Below are 19,247 nucleotides of genomic sequence, written 5' to 3'. Positions count from 1 at the left end.
CATGTCATTGTGTGATTTCTAATGTGCATTGTCTCTTGTAAATATGCATCCTTTAATGTTGCTTTTTTTCTTGCATAAAACAGCTTTTGCATCCAAATAAATTTCTGAGTTTGGATCAAGGCTTAAACTGCATTGATGCATGAATGTAGTCATTAGATTCAGTGTTTGATTGACTGAAAGGAGTTATTTGTGGACCCTTTAGAAGACAAGACATTTATCATTAGTTCATCTCACATCTTTCCTTATAGGCTTGGATAGGCCTCAGCACCATAAACAGTATGGTGGTAGAAAAAGAAGGACAAAAGGTAGGGAGCTGCTATCACTTTTAAATGTAGACGTCTTATAGGTTTACAACTTAAAGTCAGCTGCCATACCAATTACAACCAGTGTGTCAAGAAAGAAAATAAAAAAATAAAAACTTCTGCAAGACTGATTATAAACACATGGGGGCAGTGAAGTATAAATGTGTCCATCTGCACATCACTGTTCTTAAGCTGTTTGTTTTTTAACCCTTGTACCCTGATGCAGAGGGATATCATACCTGACTAAATTTGAAGTATATGAAAGTCTCTTTGTCCACCTTTTGTCTAAAAAAAGCAGAAAGCCACGCCTTTGCAAGTGACATCTGATACCATGACTTTGCAGATCAGATGACGTGGTGACATTTATTTATATTTGTGCAGTCAACTGTGGGTATTGTGCTCTCTGGGTGTGAATAGGTGATGACAATAAGGAGATGTATTTGCACAGACTTTGACTTTAGAGTCTATCTTTAGAGTTTAAATATGTGCTCAAACCAGTATTTTCTGCTTTGTTAAAAATAAGGGAACAGGGTGTGATTTTTTTCTCAGTGGTTCATTTCAACTGCCTAAAAAAGGAAGCAAGAAGAAAAACTACTGTTTTTCCTTAATAGTTTTAAGCTAAATATAGCATATTCTATCTTAGTTTGCGAGATTATACTTTTTGCATGGTCTTCGTCATTTTCACTGATGGTGAATGGTTAGACTGCATCTAGAAAGTTGTAGTCAGGAGTTTAAATACCTTGATCATGGGTATAATAGATTCTAAATTATACCTTAATGTGATTTAGGTGTGGAAATTTGAATTTAACATTGTTTTTTATTTACTAATCAATATGTCATGCTTAATTCAATGCTAACAGACATTTCCCTGGTTGTACAACTATCTATATAAAACTTGTTCAAAGGCTTTAAGGTCAGTTTGATCAGTAATGGATGGTCTATAACATCCAAGTTGATCTACAGCATGTTATAGCAAATACCTCAACATGTAAGGGGGACTCTATTGGCATGTGTTGTATGATGGGCATTTTCCTGGTGCACGGTTACCATGACAGCAGGATGTTAGTGTAGAAGGGCTTTGCCATCAAGATCAAAGAAATTAAGACAGGAGGGGACATGCAAACACCCTCCGACTCCCCTTAACATGTTGCCAGGAGTAAACCTCGTCCATAATTATTAGTCAAAGAATAGAATAGAATAGAATAGAATAGAATAGAATAGAATAGAATAGAATAGAATAGGAAAGCCCTTTATTGTCCCACAGTGGGGGGGATTGTGGTAAATACCTGTTGCAATACAGAAACATTTTTTAATTATGATGACATCTCTGGCTTTAGCCAGGGTGTAACCCAAACTCTAGTTAATATCAGTCATTGAGACACAGCTTGGCATGATGAGCTTGTAGAGGGTCAAGTGCGGATGTTAACATTGTGAGCTTGGTGGTCAGTATTATGGCGTTCTTTTAATATAAGAAAGAATAGGATGGAACGTTAATGACACTTATATACCAATATCCCGTTACAGACCCAATGTGACATCTAGGTGCCCCAAACAAAGATACCAGTTCATAGCACGACCCATTTTATATAGAAGCCAGTAGTGTGACAAACTTAGTCTAATTTAGTTAAACTTATTAAAATTCTGTTTTGCATAATTCAGATTCCCTGAAAACAATTCCCATGTTTGGGACAGCAGCTTCCATCCACAAACCCTAACCTGACAGAGCTACCTAGAGATAAGGAATGCAGGACTGGCGCACCCTTGAGTCTCAGGATATGAGGGGAGCAGGTTATTTCATTGGAACTTTAATCCAGATCGATAAAAAAGGGGTTTAGATCAAAGAATATGGTAATAGGCCAAAACAAAAATAGATGTATATGAGACATGACTTGGTGATTGGTTATTAACGTTCTACTGGCTTCTGTTGTTTTCTTGTCAGTCGGCGTTTGCAGCTGGTAAAACATTGCTCTGTTAAGAAGCCAATCAGACCAATGTTTGGGCAGATAGCTGACATCCATCTTTCTATATTGCTTTTTGCCTCTACCTGTAGCAGTGAGGGTGTGGTGCGTACACCAGCTGGCAAAGTATAAAACTAATCTAATCAACATGACCTCGGTTTGATGAAGGGATTCACGTAACCACATCCCATTTTATAAGCACACGGAAACTTATAAAACACTCAGATATAACCTTCAGTTCTTATTGAACCCTTTTTAGTCAGGAGTATCTGTTAATGATAAAATATCTGACTTCCTTTAACGTCTATAATTCCTTAAGAAGATGAGTAGACTTATGATATAACTACAAATTATGCAAAAGTCCACCATTTAAGCTGAGAGAGAAGTTTGGTTGAAATAATGTCACCCAGATACTCACCTACAGTTGTAGAGTGGGCATAGAAAGCACTGATCAGAAAAGCATTTAAGAAGAACTATAACTGTAGAGGAGCTGCAGAGAGTTGAGCTCAGGTGGAAAAAATTCTCTTGACATGACTATTTATTGTGTACACAGCAAACATTTCTTTCAATTAGGAACCTACCAGCGAAGAGCTATTTAGGGGGTATATGTGAGACAGCTGCAGAGGGAATTATATTTTCAATAATTGAAACATTGCTTCTCAATGTTCATTTTGTGTGGTGGAAAACTCCTACGTCACCCTGAAGGTTTTGTCGTCAGGGTGAAACATGGTGGAGGAGGAATCATGCTGTAGGAATGCTCTTCAAAATCAAAAAGGGACACCTGTCAGAGTTTAAGGTAAAGATGAATAGAGTTCTCCAATGACTCAGCCATTGTAGGCTGCGTTTCTGAGGGGATCGAGCTGGAGTCTCGATTGGTCATCATGAACATGAAGAACCACATGCATCTTAACACCAGTAAGACCAAGGAGATGGTGATCGACTTCAGGAGAAGACCACCTTATTCCCCCATGAACACCCAGGGACAGGACATAGAAACTGTGGAGAGTTTCTAATAGCTTTGTGTTTATTTGTCAATAATAAACTGGACTGAACTCATAACGCTGAGGCCCTGTGTAAGAAGGGCCAGAGCCTCCTCCACCTCCTGAGGAGGCTGATGACCTTTGGAGTGAGCAGGCCCCTGCTAAAAACTTTCTATGACCCTGTGGTATCCACCCTCCTATACACTGTTGTCTGCTCAGCTCCTGGCAGCGCAGAGTGGACAGAAAGCGGCCGCTTCTGTCCTAGGCTGCACTCTGGACCCAATGGAGGAAGTGGCTGACAGGAGGGTGCTGTCCAAGCTTACATCCATCATGGAAAACACCTTCCACCCTCTGCACCAGACTATAGCGGAGCTAAGCAGCTCCTATAGTGAAAGACTTTTACACCCTGTCTGCAAAAAGGAGCGCTGCTGCAACCAGAATCTATAATGCGACACAACGGCAAGAACTTGTGAAATGTATAACGTGCAATTACTATTTGATACCCTTTGCAATAACCTGCTTCTATACATTTGACTGCCAGTGCAATAACTATTTATATAAACATAGATATCCATCTATATAAATACTCATATAAACGCCCTGTGCAATAACCCTGTATAATCCAACTAAAAACAAAAAAGCTGCCATATGTGGGTGCACTGTATATACTATTTATATCCCATGCACCCTTTCTTCCTTTGGCACCTTCTATTTCTCTTTCTGACTATTTGAGCTGATGTAACGCCTAAATTTCTCCACTGTGCAATCAATAAAGCCAATCAATCAATCAATTAAGTTAAATATGAGGCAGTCCAAGGACGAACAGAGGCTTAAAGTTGAAAAGATCCATCGTTTTTATAATGCAAATATGACACCACATGCAGGTTTAAGCATATGGAGACAACTCTCTATCAGTGAGACACGACCTTTGTGAAAGCATGTTGTTCTCTTGTCAGTCGGTGTTTGCAGCTGATAAAACATTGCCCTGTGTGAAACTTTCTCAGGACCAGACAAACTGATAAGAAGCCAATCAGACCAGTGTTTGGGTTGATGGCTGACAATCATCTTATTACATTTCTTTTTGGCTCTACCTCTAGCAGTGAAGGTGTGGGGAGGATATCCGCTGGCAAAGTAAAGAAAAAGTGTGTAATCAATGTGAGCTGTGTTTGCTGAATGAATTTACACAACCATCCCTGCTTATAAGCACACAGAAACTTAAAAACATTTTAGGCATTATTTAACCCTTTAAATAAGATACTTTTTTGATTATATTGTAATTTGCTTAGTTCTTTACATCAAGATTTATTTATTTCAAAATGATTTTTTATAATGTGGTATGTTTTATTTTATAATGTTCCTGTAAGTAGTTACTCAGGAAATACAGTATTTCCTGAGTGTAAGTAATATCCAAGTAAATGGTAATACCATAAAAAAATGTACTTCTAGTAGATTTATTGGGCCATACTTCTTAATTATGTATGTGAAGTTTCACTGCTGCAACTCAATTAAAATGTCTGACTACACTGTGAATTACTTTAGCTATTAAGAGATCAGCTGAATGTACAGTTAATTAAATGCCAATATTGTCAGTGCAAGTTATTTACCCTTCTTTATATTAATCTAAGTAAGAACTGATTTTGTAAGTTTTATCTTGAAAAAAATATAAATTTGGAAAAGCTTTTCTTTAGTGGGATTATTTAAATTATTTTGTAATGATGTGGTTTATTTGCATTCTTTGACTGCATAATTTCAAAGGATTAAAAAGAGGCGTTGGTCCAAGAACTCTGCAACAAATACTTTTTTACTTTTGCTTCAGTAATTTCTTGGATGACTACTTCTTATTTTACTCAAGAAAAAAAAAGGTTTAACCAGTGCTACTTTTAATTGAATACCCTATAATTTCTGAGTAATCTACAGTACTCTACCCACCTCTGTAGACAAAGTAGTACTGGACCTTACTGCACTACAGCTGCTGGTTTAAGAGAACGCCCTCTTGTGGAAAACTGCTGTCACAACATGCTCATTCCAAAGCCTTTGTTTTAATAGAATACATGAAGCTTTATGAACATTTCAAATACAAACTAAATAAATAAAATGGTTTATGTGTCACATATACAACTGCCTATGTCTATATATCTGTAACGATTCACTGTTCAGCAGTATTTCTCAGATTATGTCTATGAAGAAGAACATATATCATTTTCCTTCCATTTGACAATCAAATGCCCCATTGCACATTGCATATAACCTGAGTACAATAGCCTACTTTAAAGTTTGTGGCTCTAATTACGGGCGGAGATAGATGGGGGGCCACGCCTACTATTTTTTTCCCCTCTAATACAGATGGTGGCAGCAGTAATACTCTGAAGTAGGATATTAATTTACATTTTTCATGTATTACTTACAATTTTTTCATGTATTCATAATTTCTTGACAACAAAAACACAGTGGTTAATTATGCACCTCAATTTAATAACATTAAAGATGATAAGTACAGAATTCATGCTTTTTTCAGAAGTCAGAATTTCGAGAAAAAATTCACAATTCTCACAAAAAACTGAAATATTTAAAAATCAGTTAACATTTTTTTTTTCACTGGCCCTAACCCTCTTCCGTTGAAAAGTCTTCAGGAAAGTAAAGTTAGTCTTTGGCTTGACCCTGAGGTTCTGGTGCCTATCCATTTTCAGCCACCCCTCAGTGTATATTAGTTATTGCCTGGCCACCCTTATAAAAATGTTCTGGCTCAACTCTGGCTCTAATGCATGAATGTTATAGAAATTCAGAGGGTTGAAACTGAGATCCAGTCAATGCTGTGCTTATATCGTGCCAGTGATCACTTCACTGATAAATTTTATAACAGGATATTATCTAATAAAATGATCAGAGTTTTTCTCAGTCAGACTCCACCTCTCCTGTGTCTAAATTGCAGGGGCGGAGCAAGATGGGGGGCAGGGGGGGAAAGGGCCCTCTCAAGTGGAATATTCAAAACATTTTTCATATATTAACAATTACTTTACAACAAAAACACTGGTTAATTATGCACATCAATATACTAACATTAAAGATGATAAGTAGAGATTGCATGCTCTTCAGAAATAGATTTTGTTTTATGGGGTAAAGAGAAATTGTCTCTGCAAGTAACTTAGGAGTTTTCAGTGAAATCATAGATAAATATCAGTTTTAATAAAAACGTATTAAATAATCAATCTATGTAGATATTAGTACTTGCAAATATGTTATCTAGAATGATTAGTGATAGAATTGGGTAAGCAATGACAATGGAAAAGATGATCACCCAAACCTGAAAGAATTTTTATCCACTATACCTTGTATCTAGAAAACACAAATGTTTGAATATATGCGTCTATTTATTAGAAAAGGCTGTGGGAAAGTATAGTTTGTCTTTATTTAGAAAATGTGCATGTTTTGCTTGTTAATTTTCCTGTTGGAACAGTGTAGATTAACCCTGTGGTTTTGGTGCCTATTGGTGCCTGGGCACCCTTATAAAAAAATTTCTGGCTACGCCTCTGCTGAATTGGACTTTGCTTCATAGTTTGTTCATGATCACCAACAGGAGAAAAAAAGGTATGCTCCACCCAATATAGGATAGACCGGATTCCCAATTTCAGGAAAATCCGGTTTATCAAGTTAGGCCTTTTAAATTACGCTGGCAGTATTTTAAATGCCACTGGAAACAGAAAAGACCAGACGAACACCTTGCGCACTCAATAACTCAGGAGACGTCGAAGTTTTTAAAGTGAACTAAACGCTTTTTAAAACTTATTTTTTTTCATGACAGAAAAGGCGCACAGGTTTGCAGTAAAAAGTCCTTTAAAGTGTTTCCTGAACAAACATAGCTGCGGTGATGGAGACCGAGGAGGAGGCAGCGCCGCAGGAACCGAGGAGGACAGGTGGTGCTGCGCTGCTGGACTACACAGCTGCCTGTTGTCATGGAGGAGCAAAGATGGCGGTCCTGGCCTATAGCCTGGGCAAACGCGAAATAAATCAACATTTTACGATAAAAAATGCCAAACTGATATCGCTGGCGGCGGTTGTTTTGCTGCTCTTTTTCCACACGGCTTTGCGGTATTATGGAGGTAAGTGGAGCCTTTAACTGACGGACGCTTCCAGACATGCTAACAGCAGCTAGCTCGCTGCTTCTTGCTAGGAGCACCCCGGCTTTTTTTTTATTTTTATTAAATTTTTTGGGTCCACTGCGTTGTTTTGCTCCATTTTGGCGATTTAAGACAGACTGAAAACTGCATTAAAATCTTATGTTTTTAGACCAAACCTTGAAAGGCTTGAAGCAGAAGCCTATTTGTTTTTGTTGTTCTTTTTTAACGGCTAGCTAAATATGAAGCTAACACACTGGAGCTGCTGTTTAAAAAACGCTTCAATGGTTGCAAAATCGAAATGTTAATGAAGCAAATCTCAGACGGGTAAATCTACCCGGTTATTCTACTTCCGCGTAGTTTATCTTGTCTGTTTCCTTTCTTGGATGTTCTGTTGCTGGGCAGAGAGTTTTCTAGCTGGTAAAACATTGAAAACCCAAACATGTCCTAGCAATACTGTAAACGGCTGAAAATACACTAATTGATTTTATAACAATGTTGTAATTAATGTTGTCATGAAAGGCAAATAACATGCAAAATAGAATTTTCGGGGAAATTATTTCCCAAGTAGATAATTGTAGCATTTTAAATGATAATAACCCATTTAACCATCCCTTTGGGGAGCAGTGGGCTGCCACTGTGGGGCCCCCAGGGAGCAATCGTTAAGGGTCTTGCTTAGACAGCCAGAGTGGCAGTCTGTGGGTTTCGAACTCACAACCTCGGGATTTTAAGCTCTATGCACACTAACCCTAGGCCCCCAAACCCCCTATTAAAGGTTTGTAAATTCAGGGACAGGTAATAAAAGCCTGTAAAAGCTTATATTGCTGTGCTGCCTCTTTTTATTAGGCTTCTGCAGACCGGTTCAGCTGCATTCATGTCATTTCCTTTTTCTTTTCTTTTTTTTTTTTACTCAAATGAATGACAGAAGAGAATTAGCCTGGAGCTAAATTGTCCATGACTTCATTTTGTCCTGCGACCCCAAAACTACAGCTGTGATCTGTTTTGTGGCAGCACAGAGCACTGTCTGCACAAGAGATTTTTATTCAAGTTGGAGAGAAATGAATTGACTGGTAGTTTCTCTGTGTGTCTCTAGGCGAAGACTCATGTGAATGGCTGCTGTCCAGAGGCCGCTTCTTGGGGGAGAATGTATGGCAGCCTTACGGCTGTATGATGCACAAATACAAAAGCAAGTGAGTCACATGAAAAGCTGTGGGCATGGGTTTGTCCGTCTGCACGGGTGGGTTGGTGATTGGATCCAAAGACAGTTTAAAGGAGGGATAGAGCTTTACATTCAGTGAAACAAATGGTGTATTTCACGTTAGCAGGAGCAAAGCAAAAACACAATAACAATAATTGAACTTTATTGATCTCACACTGGAGAAGTTATCTCTGCATTTACCTTATCCCCTTCCTGGCAGCAGTGGGCTGCCATTGTGCGGTGCCAGGGGAGCAGTGTAGGGATCAGAGCACAAGCACACTGCTCTAACTACTCACTACTACACTCCCCTAAAAAATAAATCCAGCATTTTATACCTAAGTAAACCTTTGCTTTGAAGACTTGGTGCGAGTCCTTCCCTGATCAATATTAAAGTGAATAAAAATAATCCTAAATGATTATAATTCTCATATAGTAAACATAAAGAAATCATCACCTCTTTTCTCTTCTATGCAATCTAAAAGTTTTAATCTGAGGCATTTATATTAAGTCTGTTAAAAATGATTTTTGACCTGGCTGCCCTAATAAAGAAAATGTTCTTGTTCTGTTCTTCACCTTTGCTCTTTGCTAATTAAAATCAACTAGAACATCTTGTTTCAGTTTGAGACACAAGATGTTCTTGTCTAAATGCTGCAAATCCAAAGAATGTCACATTAGAGTGGAATTTAGACTATGATGATCATGTTTTTTTTATATATAATTTGAATCTTGTCTGTCATTGAAAGCTGTTCAAGGCTCCAAAGTTTTTATTGCATGTGCAACAGTAAGCTGCTTTAAGCATGTTGCGTATAAATCAGACTTAAATGTAGGTTTGTTTTTTTTTTTACATAAGCCTTGATGCTAAGCCACTCCTGGTTGTAAAAACAAGGATAAGCTCTGATGTGAGCTGTTAAATTTAATCGCTGTTCTTAAAATATTGACAGTTTTGGGGATTGTAGGCAATTAGTGAAATCCAGTAATGACATAGTATTGATATTTTCCATGCGTTGTTTTTTTTCTGTTTCTTTTTTTTTTGCATTCCTCACCTGTGTTTTTTTTTTTTTCCTTTTTTTTTTTCTTGCAGTGAAGCTAAAACATGCCTTTCCAAGAAACGGGTGGTCTTTGCCGGTGACTCACGAATCAGGCAGCTCTTTTATTCCTTTGTGAAAATTATCGAGCCTGAGCGGGCAGAAGAAGGAAACAAGGTATGATCACAAGAAGCTGCATGTTTCAGTTTCAGGGAGAATATGTTTCGCTTGAGTACCATATCTGGGTTGCTTAGATCTGTAGACCTATAATTAAAATCCAACTCTTCCTGAAATGTAAAAGGAGTTTCCTCCCTCTGCTTCCTGACTCTAATTCCCCACCTTTCAAAGTCAAGACATTGCAACTGCAATTTAAAACCAACCACCTTTTGTTGGAGAGTAAAGGAGAAGTTGATTTCTAACAGATCTTCTCTCTGTTTGCTCGCATGTGATGTCTGCAGCATGAGGACATCTTCTTTCAAGATGATCAGTCCTCTGTCAATGTGGTGAGCTTTCTAAAGATAAACCTAATCTTTTCTCCGTAAGCAAGAAACCACAGATAAAAGTAAAGACTGGTACTTCCTGTTTTTATTTCCAGGACTTTCTTTGGTATCCAGAGGCAAATAACTCGATGAAGGAGCGCTTGATTTCTTGGACACATGTAAGTATTGCAGCAATGCAAATTTCTGTTGTTGTTTTTTTTTGTTTGTTTGTTTTTTTTGCACCAATTGAAGTTTTTTTTTTCTTATATCATCCTTTCTTATCATCAAAGAAGATCTTTTTGTCTGCTTGGTTTGATTACTCAGTGCAGCTTTTGCTCTGTATGCCTCTCATGTCATGCTGCACCATGCTGTGTCGTGTTATAGAAGTTGCCACACATGGTTGTGGTTTTGAGGTCGGGGTGCTTGGATCTCAGTGAGAGTGAACGTGGATGAACAAACCTGACATGATTTCTGCAAGGGGGCTGGTGTAGTTCAGACTCAGACGGACCTCAGGTCCATTTTGGTCAGACTAGGCAGCTAGTCAGCGGCAATTTCATGTGTCTGATGGGAAAAGAGGCAAGGTTGCAAAGTAAAACACATCCGCTCATTAGAAGTACCACTGTCTGCTTTGCTATTGGTGTCGTGTTTAAACGGCTCACCATCATGTTGAAATCTGCCATGTGTTGCAGTATAAATACGGTTAGGTGCAGTCAGTCACTTCAGTATCGGGTGGGTTAAGGAGGAATTTTTCACACCGTTACATCTGCATAGAGACGTCGTAGTCTACAATTGCATAGGGGACCCACCAGGGGTCCGTGATGGGGCCCTTAAAAGGTTGTGGGCCCCTAAGCAAATGCCATCAAAGGGTTTGGGCTATTTCCCAACTAAAACATTGCTGAAGCCTCTGTGTGCCAATTGGATTCAGAGAAACCAATATCAAACGGCTAACAAACTATATTAGTTTATCTCTGTGGGAAAAAAAAAATTCAAACTGTTAAAAATCTCCCCCTTTACGTTGCAGGAAGCGTCAGCGAGACCTGATGTGCTCATCCTTGGAGCTGCCACAGTAAGCCATCTGAAAGCCTATTCGTCAATGTTTGCACCCCTCGTGTTGCGTGAAGCAACAGAGTGTTGTCTGAATTGTGTCAGTTTCAATCTCATCTGTTTCTTCACTTATTGCAGTGGTCCATCAAGCTGCACAGCGGCAGCAGCGAAACCCTACAACAGTACAAATCCAACCTGACAGCCATTGCTTCACATCTGGTTAGAATGGCTGAGCAGGCAGAGGTCTACTGGGTGCTGCAAGGTGGGTCCTGCAAGATGTTTGGAATCATCATGCCTTTCTAAAAAAAGCTTTTAGTTCTCGTGTTTACTCCACCTCCCTCCTTCCTGTCGCTGTTTTTATAACATAGAGCTAGAGCTGCAAAATTTGCAGAGAATATTGGTATGATTGAAATTGTGCGGCTCTGTACCTCCTGTGCCTCTGTTTTCAGACCCGGTAAATGAGGGCATGTTGAGTGAAAGCAGGAAGATGATCACCAACGAACAGCTGGACCTGTACAACGACGCAGCGAGGGAGGTGCTGAACAGCAGCAAATATGGCGGGAGGTCTCGGGTCAAGCTGCTGGCAGCGGCCCGTCAGGCCGCTCTGGAAACCATCATAAACTCAGACGACGGTTTACATCTGCCAGAGGGCACAAGGAATGTGGTAAGGAGGATTCTCCTTTTTGTTTTACCATGATCTTTACATCATTTTTTCACCATTTGCCATATTTTCCGTAAAATCTGTGTTTCAGGGCGCTTTGCTTCTCATGAACTCCCTCTGCAACAAGCTAGTGAGACCCATCGATGGCTCCTGCTGCCAAACGATTTCCCCACCGAACCTCTTCCAGAAGCTGTCAGCCTGCCTTTTCCTGGGCGCAGCCGTCGTTTTTGTTGTCCTCCACGTCCTCGGCTACAACCGCCATCGCCGACCTGTCCACACCGACGCCGAGAGCCTGGAGGAGAAGAAGCCCACCGCTGCGTCGGCACCCCTTGGGCCAAAGGCTCCTTTCCAGGCTCTGTGCAGGATGGGCATCATCATGTTGTACTTCTACCTGTGCGACCGGGCAGACGTGTTCATGAAGGAGCAGAAGTTCTACACCCACTCAAAGTTCTTCATCCCTCTGGTGTACATACTGGTGCTGGGTGTGTTTTACAGCGAGAGCAGCAAGGAGGTGAGGGGATGCATCACTGTGGAGATTTTGGTCTTATTTTCAAACATTTAAACAGTTCCTGTCTGAAAAAACTTTAATGGCTACTTATCAACGTAAATATATAGTTGCTGTAAAACAGAGTTTTATGTTTTTTTTAAAGCAAAAACAAAATGATTTTAGTGTCTTAGCGTTTAGCAAAGTTGGTCTACTGTTAATTCCTGCTCTGCAATTGTTTTTTATATATCCCAGCAAGAGAAAGCTGCTCCCTTCTATCTATACTGAACGCTGCATAACCATGACAGAAGTTAAAACTCATTAGTTTAAAGTTTTTTTCTGCACAGTAGGCCTGCACTCGTTCTCAGCCTGACTGATCCACCGACGTGTTTCAAAATGACCTTGAAACTCGATTGTTTCTTACTTTCCAGTGCTTCCTCTGTCCTCATTTGTACCCACCTCCCTCTGAAAATATCTGAGTATTCTTCCTGCAGCAGTGAATTGGACATGTTTTCTTAACATAGATTATTAAAAAATATGGGGAATATTTCACTTTACATTCAGCTGGTCAAAGATCAGTCCGGATTAGGAGAGTGTTATCAGATTGTGTTCATGGGCTGATTATTTGATCAGTTTCCTTATTTTAAGCTGTTGCTGTCACCCTTATGTAATTTACATGATCTACTCGACGGAAGGCTTAGTGGTAAATCAGAGTATTGAGAATTTCCTTGAAACAAACCAGATGTTTTGGGTCTGCTTACATTAAAACTGGATCAGCAGAGCTTTAACCTGAGCTGCATGTTCCAACGCATTAGGGCTGCCATTTGGTTCATTGGAAGGGAAGGGGCGTCTTATGTGATGGACCCTGAAGTTCTAAATGTTTGATTCCTGTCCCTGAGTCAATTTTCTGCATTTCTTCCATTTAGCCATTAGGACCTTTTTGTCGCTAATGGGATACAGAAAAGCATACAGGACAGAGATGCACCTAAAAGGCCCACTGGTCCCATGTTGGAGGGGTTTGTAGAATCATAAAGCTAACAGACGAAACAGTAAATGGGGCCAAATGTAGAACATAGTTCTACTTGTGCTGTTCAATAACTTGGTATTGATTGTTGATCCCCCCCACCGTCACACATTGCTTTCGGTGGTTCTAACCTAAAATAAATCTAATCTAGATTGAGGGTTTGTGATGGTCCTGCACTTTGCACTTTGTTTTTGTCTCTGATCGTCTTACATAATCATCCTTTTCTTCTTTGGATTCCAGGCGAAGTTGCTCAACCGAGAGCAAACAGATGAATGGAAAGGCTGGATGCAGCTTGTCATCCTTATCTATCACATCTCTGGAGCCAGTGCCGTGAGTCGCAAACACGCTCTCTTTACATACAGGTGTTCTGCCCAGGCTATGCAGGCGGCGGTAGTTAAAACCCCAAACTGTTTGTCTTGTTTTGTAGTTTGTTCCCGTTTACATGCATGTGCGAGTATTGGTGGCAGCATACCTGTTCCAGACTGGTTATGGACACTTTTCCTTTTTCTGGCTGAAAGGAGACTTTGGACTTTACAGAGTGTGTCAGGTAAGCTTCCATCAGTTATACTTTAACCTTTTCTTTAGGAATCCCTCCCAAACTGTTCCGTTACACTTCACAGCAAATTAACCCCAGTGATGTGTGGATGCTTGTTTGTTTCTTATATGTGCATTTACAGGTGTTGTTCCGGCTAAACTTCCTTGTGATGGTTCTTTGCATTGTGATGGACAGACCATACCAGTTCTATTACTTTGTCCCTTTGGTCACATTCTGGTTTGTCATCATCTACGCCACGATGGCCATGTGGCCTCAGGTCCTTCAGAAAAGAACTAACAGTAGGTGTCAAATATAAAATTATTTTCACCAGCTTTAGATAGTCTATCTTTTTAAAAATGATGACTTTGTAAAAAGTAAACAAGAATTGGGAGTCAGTGTTGATCCTTCAAGCTTCCACAGTGTTCGTCCCCGGGGATATGACCACCTTTAATGTCTAAATCTGAATGTTAAATTGCTCTATCTGTTGCTCTAGAGGACATGGGTACTGTAATCAGCTCAGCCTTCCTGTTATCTGCTCTCTCTGCAAAAACGCTTTCCTTTCAAATAGCTTCTTTCATCTATGTTATTTGACTTTAAAACACTAAAAGGGCTACCCTTGAGGATTCAACCCACACTATCTGACTTTAACAAGGTATTGTCGGCTTGTTAGAGCTAAAATGTTGTGCTTTCAATCATCAGAAAAAGATTTGTGGCTCTTTACAATCAGACGGTCTCCCATCAGGGCGGCACTAGAAGCTTAATGCTAGAATGCTTTATCATCCTACGAATCCGATGTGAATTTGAGATGACTGTGTTGTTAGAGCAGCACCACCTTCATCGTAGGGGTAGGCGATGTATCCAATATACTCAATGTATCTTGAGTTTTACCACGCGTAACCATAAAGTGCAAATCCGCATGACGACATTAAGCCGTCTGCATCTATGTCAATGAGAGTTTCATTTTTCCCCACACACTTTAAATGCATCATAAACCCTTCCTCGAAAGAGGATTATTTTCTGGGCAGCACGCACACTACAGCAACCGGCAAATATGGCGACAGCGGGTGTTTCTGCAATATATGATAGTGGTTCGGATTTCACGCCGAGGACGTCAAACAAAAGGCATAATTTGTAAGATTGCTACAGAGGGTTAGAGTACAAATTTATTCCACCACCTAAAAAGTAATCCGCTGCAAAAGGAGGAATGTTGTAAACTCTGCATGTCGGCGTCTCCCTCCACACCAATTAAAACATTAAATAAATCAGCTGTGAAGCCGATGACGTTGGCCCCGTCGTTTGAAAACGCGATCCCATATCAGAGAAAAAGGAAGAGATAGAGGGAAATCATAGATGCTATTTATTACATTATTTAAATGTTTTTTTGACGCTCTAATACCGAAGATCTTTGGTGATCTTGTTCAGATTTTTTTCAGGCGTTCTCTAAACTTGACAATGTTCTCAATTTTACAACTTTTTGTGCTTCTTTAAAATTCCCAGCACATAAAGAAGAATGTAAACAGTTTTGAGATGCTCTGATAATGCTCGAATGTTTGGACAATATTTCCAATTTTTTGGTAATTTCTTTCTTATTCAGCATTTTTTTATTATACACAAAAGAGCCCTTTTTTATTTTACATTTTATTTAGTATTGCGTGTTTTTGTTTTGTTTCCTGTTTGGTTGCTGGGGTCATAATAAAGGTTTAATACTTGCACCAAAAGACATAATGTTGCTGTATTATTAGTAATGAGATTTCAGGTGGTTAAAATAAAATGATTTACATTTGAAACTGAAAGTTTGAATGAGTGTATCAGTGATATTTTATGCACTTTATTTTTTTTGAAGGTAATTTAAACATATTGTGATATATATTGTGTAATGCGATATAACCCAAATATATCGTGATATTATATTTTCTTCATATCGCCCAGCCCTACTTCATTATTACACCTCATTCATTCATTCATTCATTCCCCCAGCACTGTTATTATAACTTGAAGTTAAAAAACCCCTTTTTCTTTCTGTGTGCTCAAGTATGGCTCAGACGGATTGATAATGGCTTAAAATAAATGCAGTTCTTGCTAATGATTAGTGTATGGAAAACATTTTTATTGAAACTTTGTCTAACCACAGTGAAAATGATTTCATGTCTGATGCTCTAGAGACAGGAGTGCTTTGAAGTAAACCATGTTGGTTTATGTTTGAACAGGTAGTGGTATCTGGCATCTGGGAGTTCTGGTGAAGTTACTGGGCCTTTTGCTGTTTATCTGCTTTTTAGCCTTCTCACAGGTGGGTTTATTTACTACATTTTAGAGTCAAAAATGGTGCATGTCTGCTTTAGTGTTTCATGCCCTGCAGGATGAAGTGTAATTGTGATTTTAAAGCATTTTTTAATGTGCAGTCTTCTGAAATCCCGCCCGGCATCAGTCTGACTTTTGTTCCGTTTTATGACTCCAGAGTTTCTTTGAGAGTGTCTTGTCAGTGTGGCCCATCTCCAAGCTCTTCGAGCTGAATGGAAGCATCCATGAGTGGTGGTTCAGATGGAAGCTGGACCGATTTGTAAGTCAAATGTGGTTGGCACACCCTTTTTCTTTTTCTGTGCTGAAGGTGAAGTAAACTGTTGTTGTTTTCCAGGCTGTGATTCACGGTATGGTGTTTGCCTTCCTCTACCTGGTGCTGCAGAAGCGTCAGGTGCTGTCAGAGGGTAAAGGAGAGGCTCTCTTCCCTGGAAAAATTTCCAACCTGCTCCTTTTCCTCTCTGTCGTTTCTTTTATTGTAAGCAGCTACACTTTACAGCTGAAGAACTTCATAAAGGTTTGAGTCAACCTTCTGCTTTACAGACATACACCTAACCTGTCCTTCTGGTTTTCTAGACTTACTCAATATGGGCAAGCAGCTGTAAAACCAAAACCGAGTGCAATGAGATGCACCCTTTCATCTCTGTGGTCCAGGTACAATTTCCATTTTCTTCTCATTTCTTTCTATATATATATATAATTTAAGTCCTCTATACATTTCCAGCAGGCATGATTAGTATGTGTCAAAAAGCACTCACATACCCAAAATGCAATTTATAACCCTGTTTCTGTTTTGGTGGACCTGTTTTCAACTACATGCATAGCTGCACTGAATAATGCATTTCGTATGGAAGCCAACAAAACACTGAATTGGCCAAAGCCAAACTCATTAGCAAAATGGTGATCATTAGCAGCTGATCACTCAAAAATATCTTGTTATATACTTGGAATCTGTTACCCTGCATAAATCACAAAGGCCTCTGCTACTCTCGCTTGTGAGATTATAATGATATGCATCATCTCAAATTGGTTCATATCATTGGATTCTGTAGAAAGCAAGCTTTATCACAGAGCTATGGTGCTTCCTTATTGGACAAACGGTTATTTAGATGTGCCTGTGCATATTTTTTTACTTTATGTACATAAGTTGGGCATTTGCGTGTGAAAGGTGATAAAAAGACTTTTTTTGTTGTTGTTTTTTTTTCAGAAGGAACTGTATTTTTCTTACCAAATACATAATGGCATTCCAAATTTTACATTTCAAGATTAAATTCCAAATTTCAGCATTTATGCCAAACTGCTCCAAAATGCATCTATAGAAAACAAGGACAAACTAAATGATCATGTCTGTTGGGCATTTATCTACCTGATTGAACGTCCTAAACTCGGAGCACCACATGGTAGATCCTATAGCTCATCGCTTTCTGTTTTTTCTGTCCTGTTGTGTTGACAGATTTTGGCCTTCATTCTTATCAGGAACATTCCTGGCTATGCGCGCTCCGTGTACAGCTCGTTTTTCTCCTGGTTTGGAAAGATCTCTCTGGAGGTAGGATGCTTCTGTCTGCAGAGGCCTGGAATGAAATAACACTTTGTATAGATTCATATTTCAAGCATTTTTCTGTTTATTTTGATTTTGCGTTGCAGCTAGTAAAACCCCAGATTGGTTCTCAGAATATAATATAGGAAAAGGAAAATATTTGACATGCAGATATGTCAGCATATTAAATGGTATTACCTCTGTATAGAATATATATATGAATATTCAGGGTGTCCATTTGCATGATATACTACATCAGTTACATGGAGGGGAGGATCCTGATGTCCTGCAGAGATGTTAAGGAAGTCCAGGATGCTTAAATGTATGCATGTAAACCTCCAGTGATCCTCATTCGGGGCTCCCCCTCCATGTGACAGATGACTGTATGTTGGACTGCTTTATAAGAGTCAGCTTGTTAATATTTTTTTATACACAAGGATGAGATGGGAGTGTGCATCATAACATGGCATTTTATTATCTTAAGTTAATATAATTATCTGCTGGTGTGGCAGTAGAGCAGTGACTGTTGTTCAGGCGGCCTCACTTCTGGCCCATTGAACTTTGCCACATATCAACCCTATTTCCACCACCAGAGCCAGTAAAATAAAAAAGAAGTCTAATTTTATGGCTTTTCTTCTGCTGTATGCCAAAATTATTAAAATGAACAGAAATATTTGTGTCTAATGAGTTTTTGATTGATATTCTCTGACACTGTCGCCCCCAGCTGTTCATATGCCAGTACCACATTTGGCTTGCGGCAGACACAAAAGGAATCCTTGTCCTGATCCCGGGGAACCCAACACTCAACATCTTGGTCAGCACCTTCATCTTTGTTTGCGTCGCTCACGAGGTTTCTCTCATCACCAACGACCTGGCTCAGGTGGTCATCCCCAAAGACAGCATGGCCCTGCTGAGGAAGCTGGGAGCAGCAGGGGTCGTCAGTCTGATTTTACTGCTGCTGAGCAGAGGGGACCAGCTCACGCCTGGGACCTGAAGGATACTTAAAGATGGGAGGGGCCAGGTTATGGTCCGAGGTGTTTAAAAACAGGTCAAACTATGGATTTTGTTTCCCAGGAGACAAGTCAGAGCACTTCAATTGTGGTACTGGTACTGACTGCTGTAAAATACGTCATCTCAGCAGGAGACAAAAACACTGAAATGTTTACAGCTCCAAAACCCTCTTCCTCTGCTGCCCTGAACACATTTTAACATGAAGTCTTTGGTTCTGGTTCCTGAGAGGATCTCTCCGTCCACATGGATGCAGCATGACCAGAATAGTTGGATATTACAAACATGCTGAACTGTGTAACATCTTCTCATTGATCCTCTGTATTACTAGAGTCACTTGACGGATCCAAAAGCTATCGAGGCTAATGTAAAAATCTGCAGTGCAATCGCTAAATTTTTAAGAATATACTCCTACATGTTTTTTTTTTAAGCAGTGTTTGAGATTATTGCATTTGCGGAAAGGCGCTGCTGTAGTTCAGAAATGACATGTACAGTATTTAATGACTTAAATTAAGCACCTATTTTATACCATTCTGGCTTCGTTTTGTACTATATGTCCATAACTGCTGTTTGTGACGTATCGCATAGAGATTTTTGTACCCATC

At 39.5% G+C, this 19,247-nt stretch overlaps 1 protein-coding gene across 1 annotated transcript; it reads left to right on the top strand.

The window, feature by feature from the left end:
* The first annotated feature begins 6,902 nt into the window (after nt 1-6,902).
* On the top strand, nt 6,903-18,673 carry casd1 (CAS1 domain containing 1). Its single transcript, XM_015376498.1, has 18 exons — nt 6,903-7,337; nt 8,446-8,542; nt 9,632-9,752; nt 10,034-10,078; nt 10,171-10,233; nt 11,076-11,120; nt 11,237-11,360; nt 11,548-11,762; nt 11,851-12,270; nt 13,508-13,597; nt 13,695-13,814; nt 13,945-14,101; nt 16,010-16,089; nt 16,258-16,359; nt 16,435-16,575; nt 16,674-16,751; nt 17,551-17,643; nt 18,359-18,673. Exons 1-18 carry the CDS (start codon nt 7,106-7,108, stop codon nt 18,626-18,628), a joined length of 2,493 nt encoding a protein of 830 aa, XP_015231984.1. The 5' UTR covers nt 6,903-7,105; the 3' UTR covers nt 18,629-18,673.
* Nucleotides 18,674-19,247: the final 574 nt, after the last annotated feature.

Source organism: Cyprinodon variegatus, unplaced genomic scaffold (assembly GCF_000732505.1).
Source record: "Cyprinodon variegatus isolate N-32 unplaced genomic scaffold, C_variegatus-1.0 Scaffold135, whole genome shotgun sequence".
NCBI lineage: Eukaryota > Metazoa > Chordata > Actinopteri > Cyprinodontiformes > Cyprinodontidae > Cyprinodon > Cyprinodon variegatus.
The sequence above is the reverse complement of the archived record's forward strand: the minus strand, read 5'-3'. Positions and strand labels throughout refer to the sequence as shown.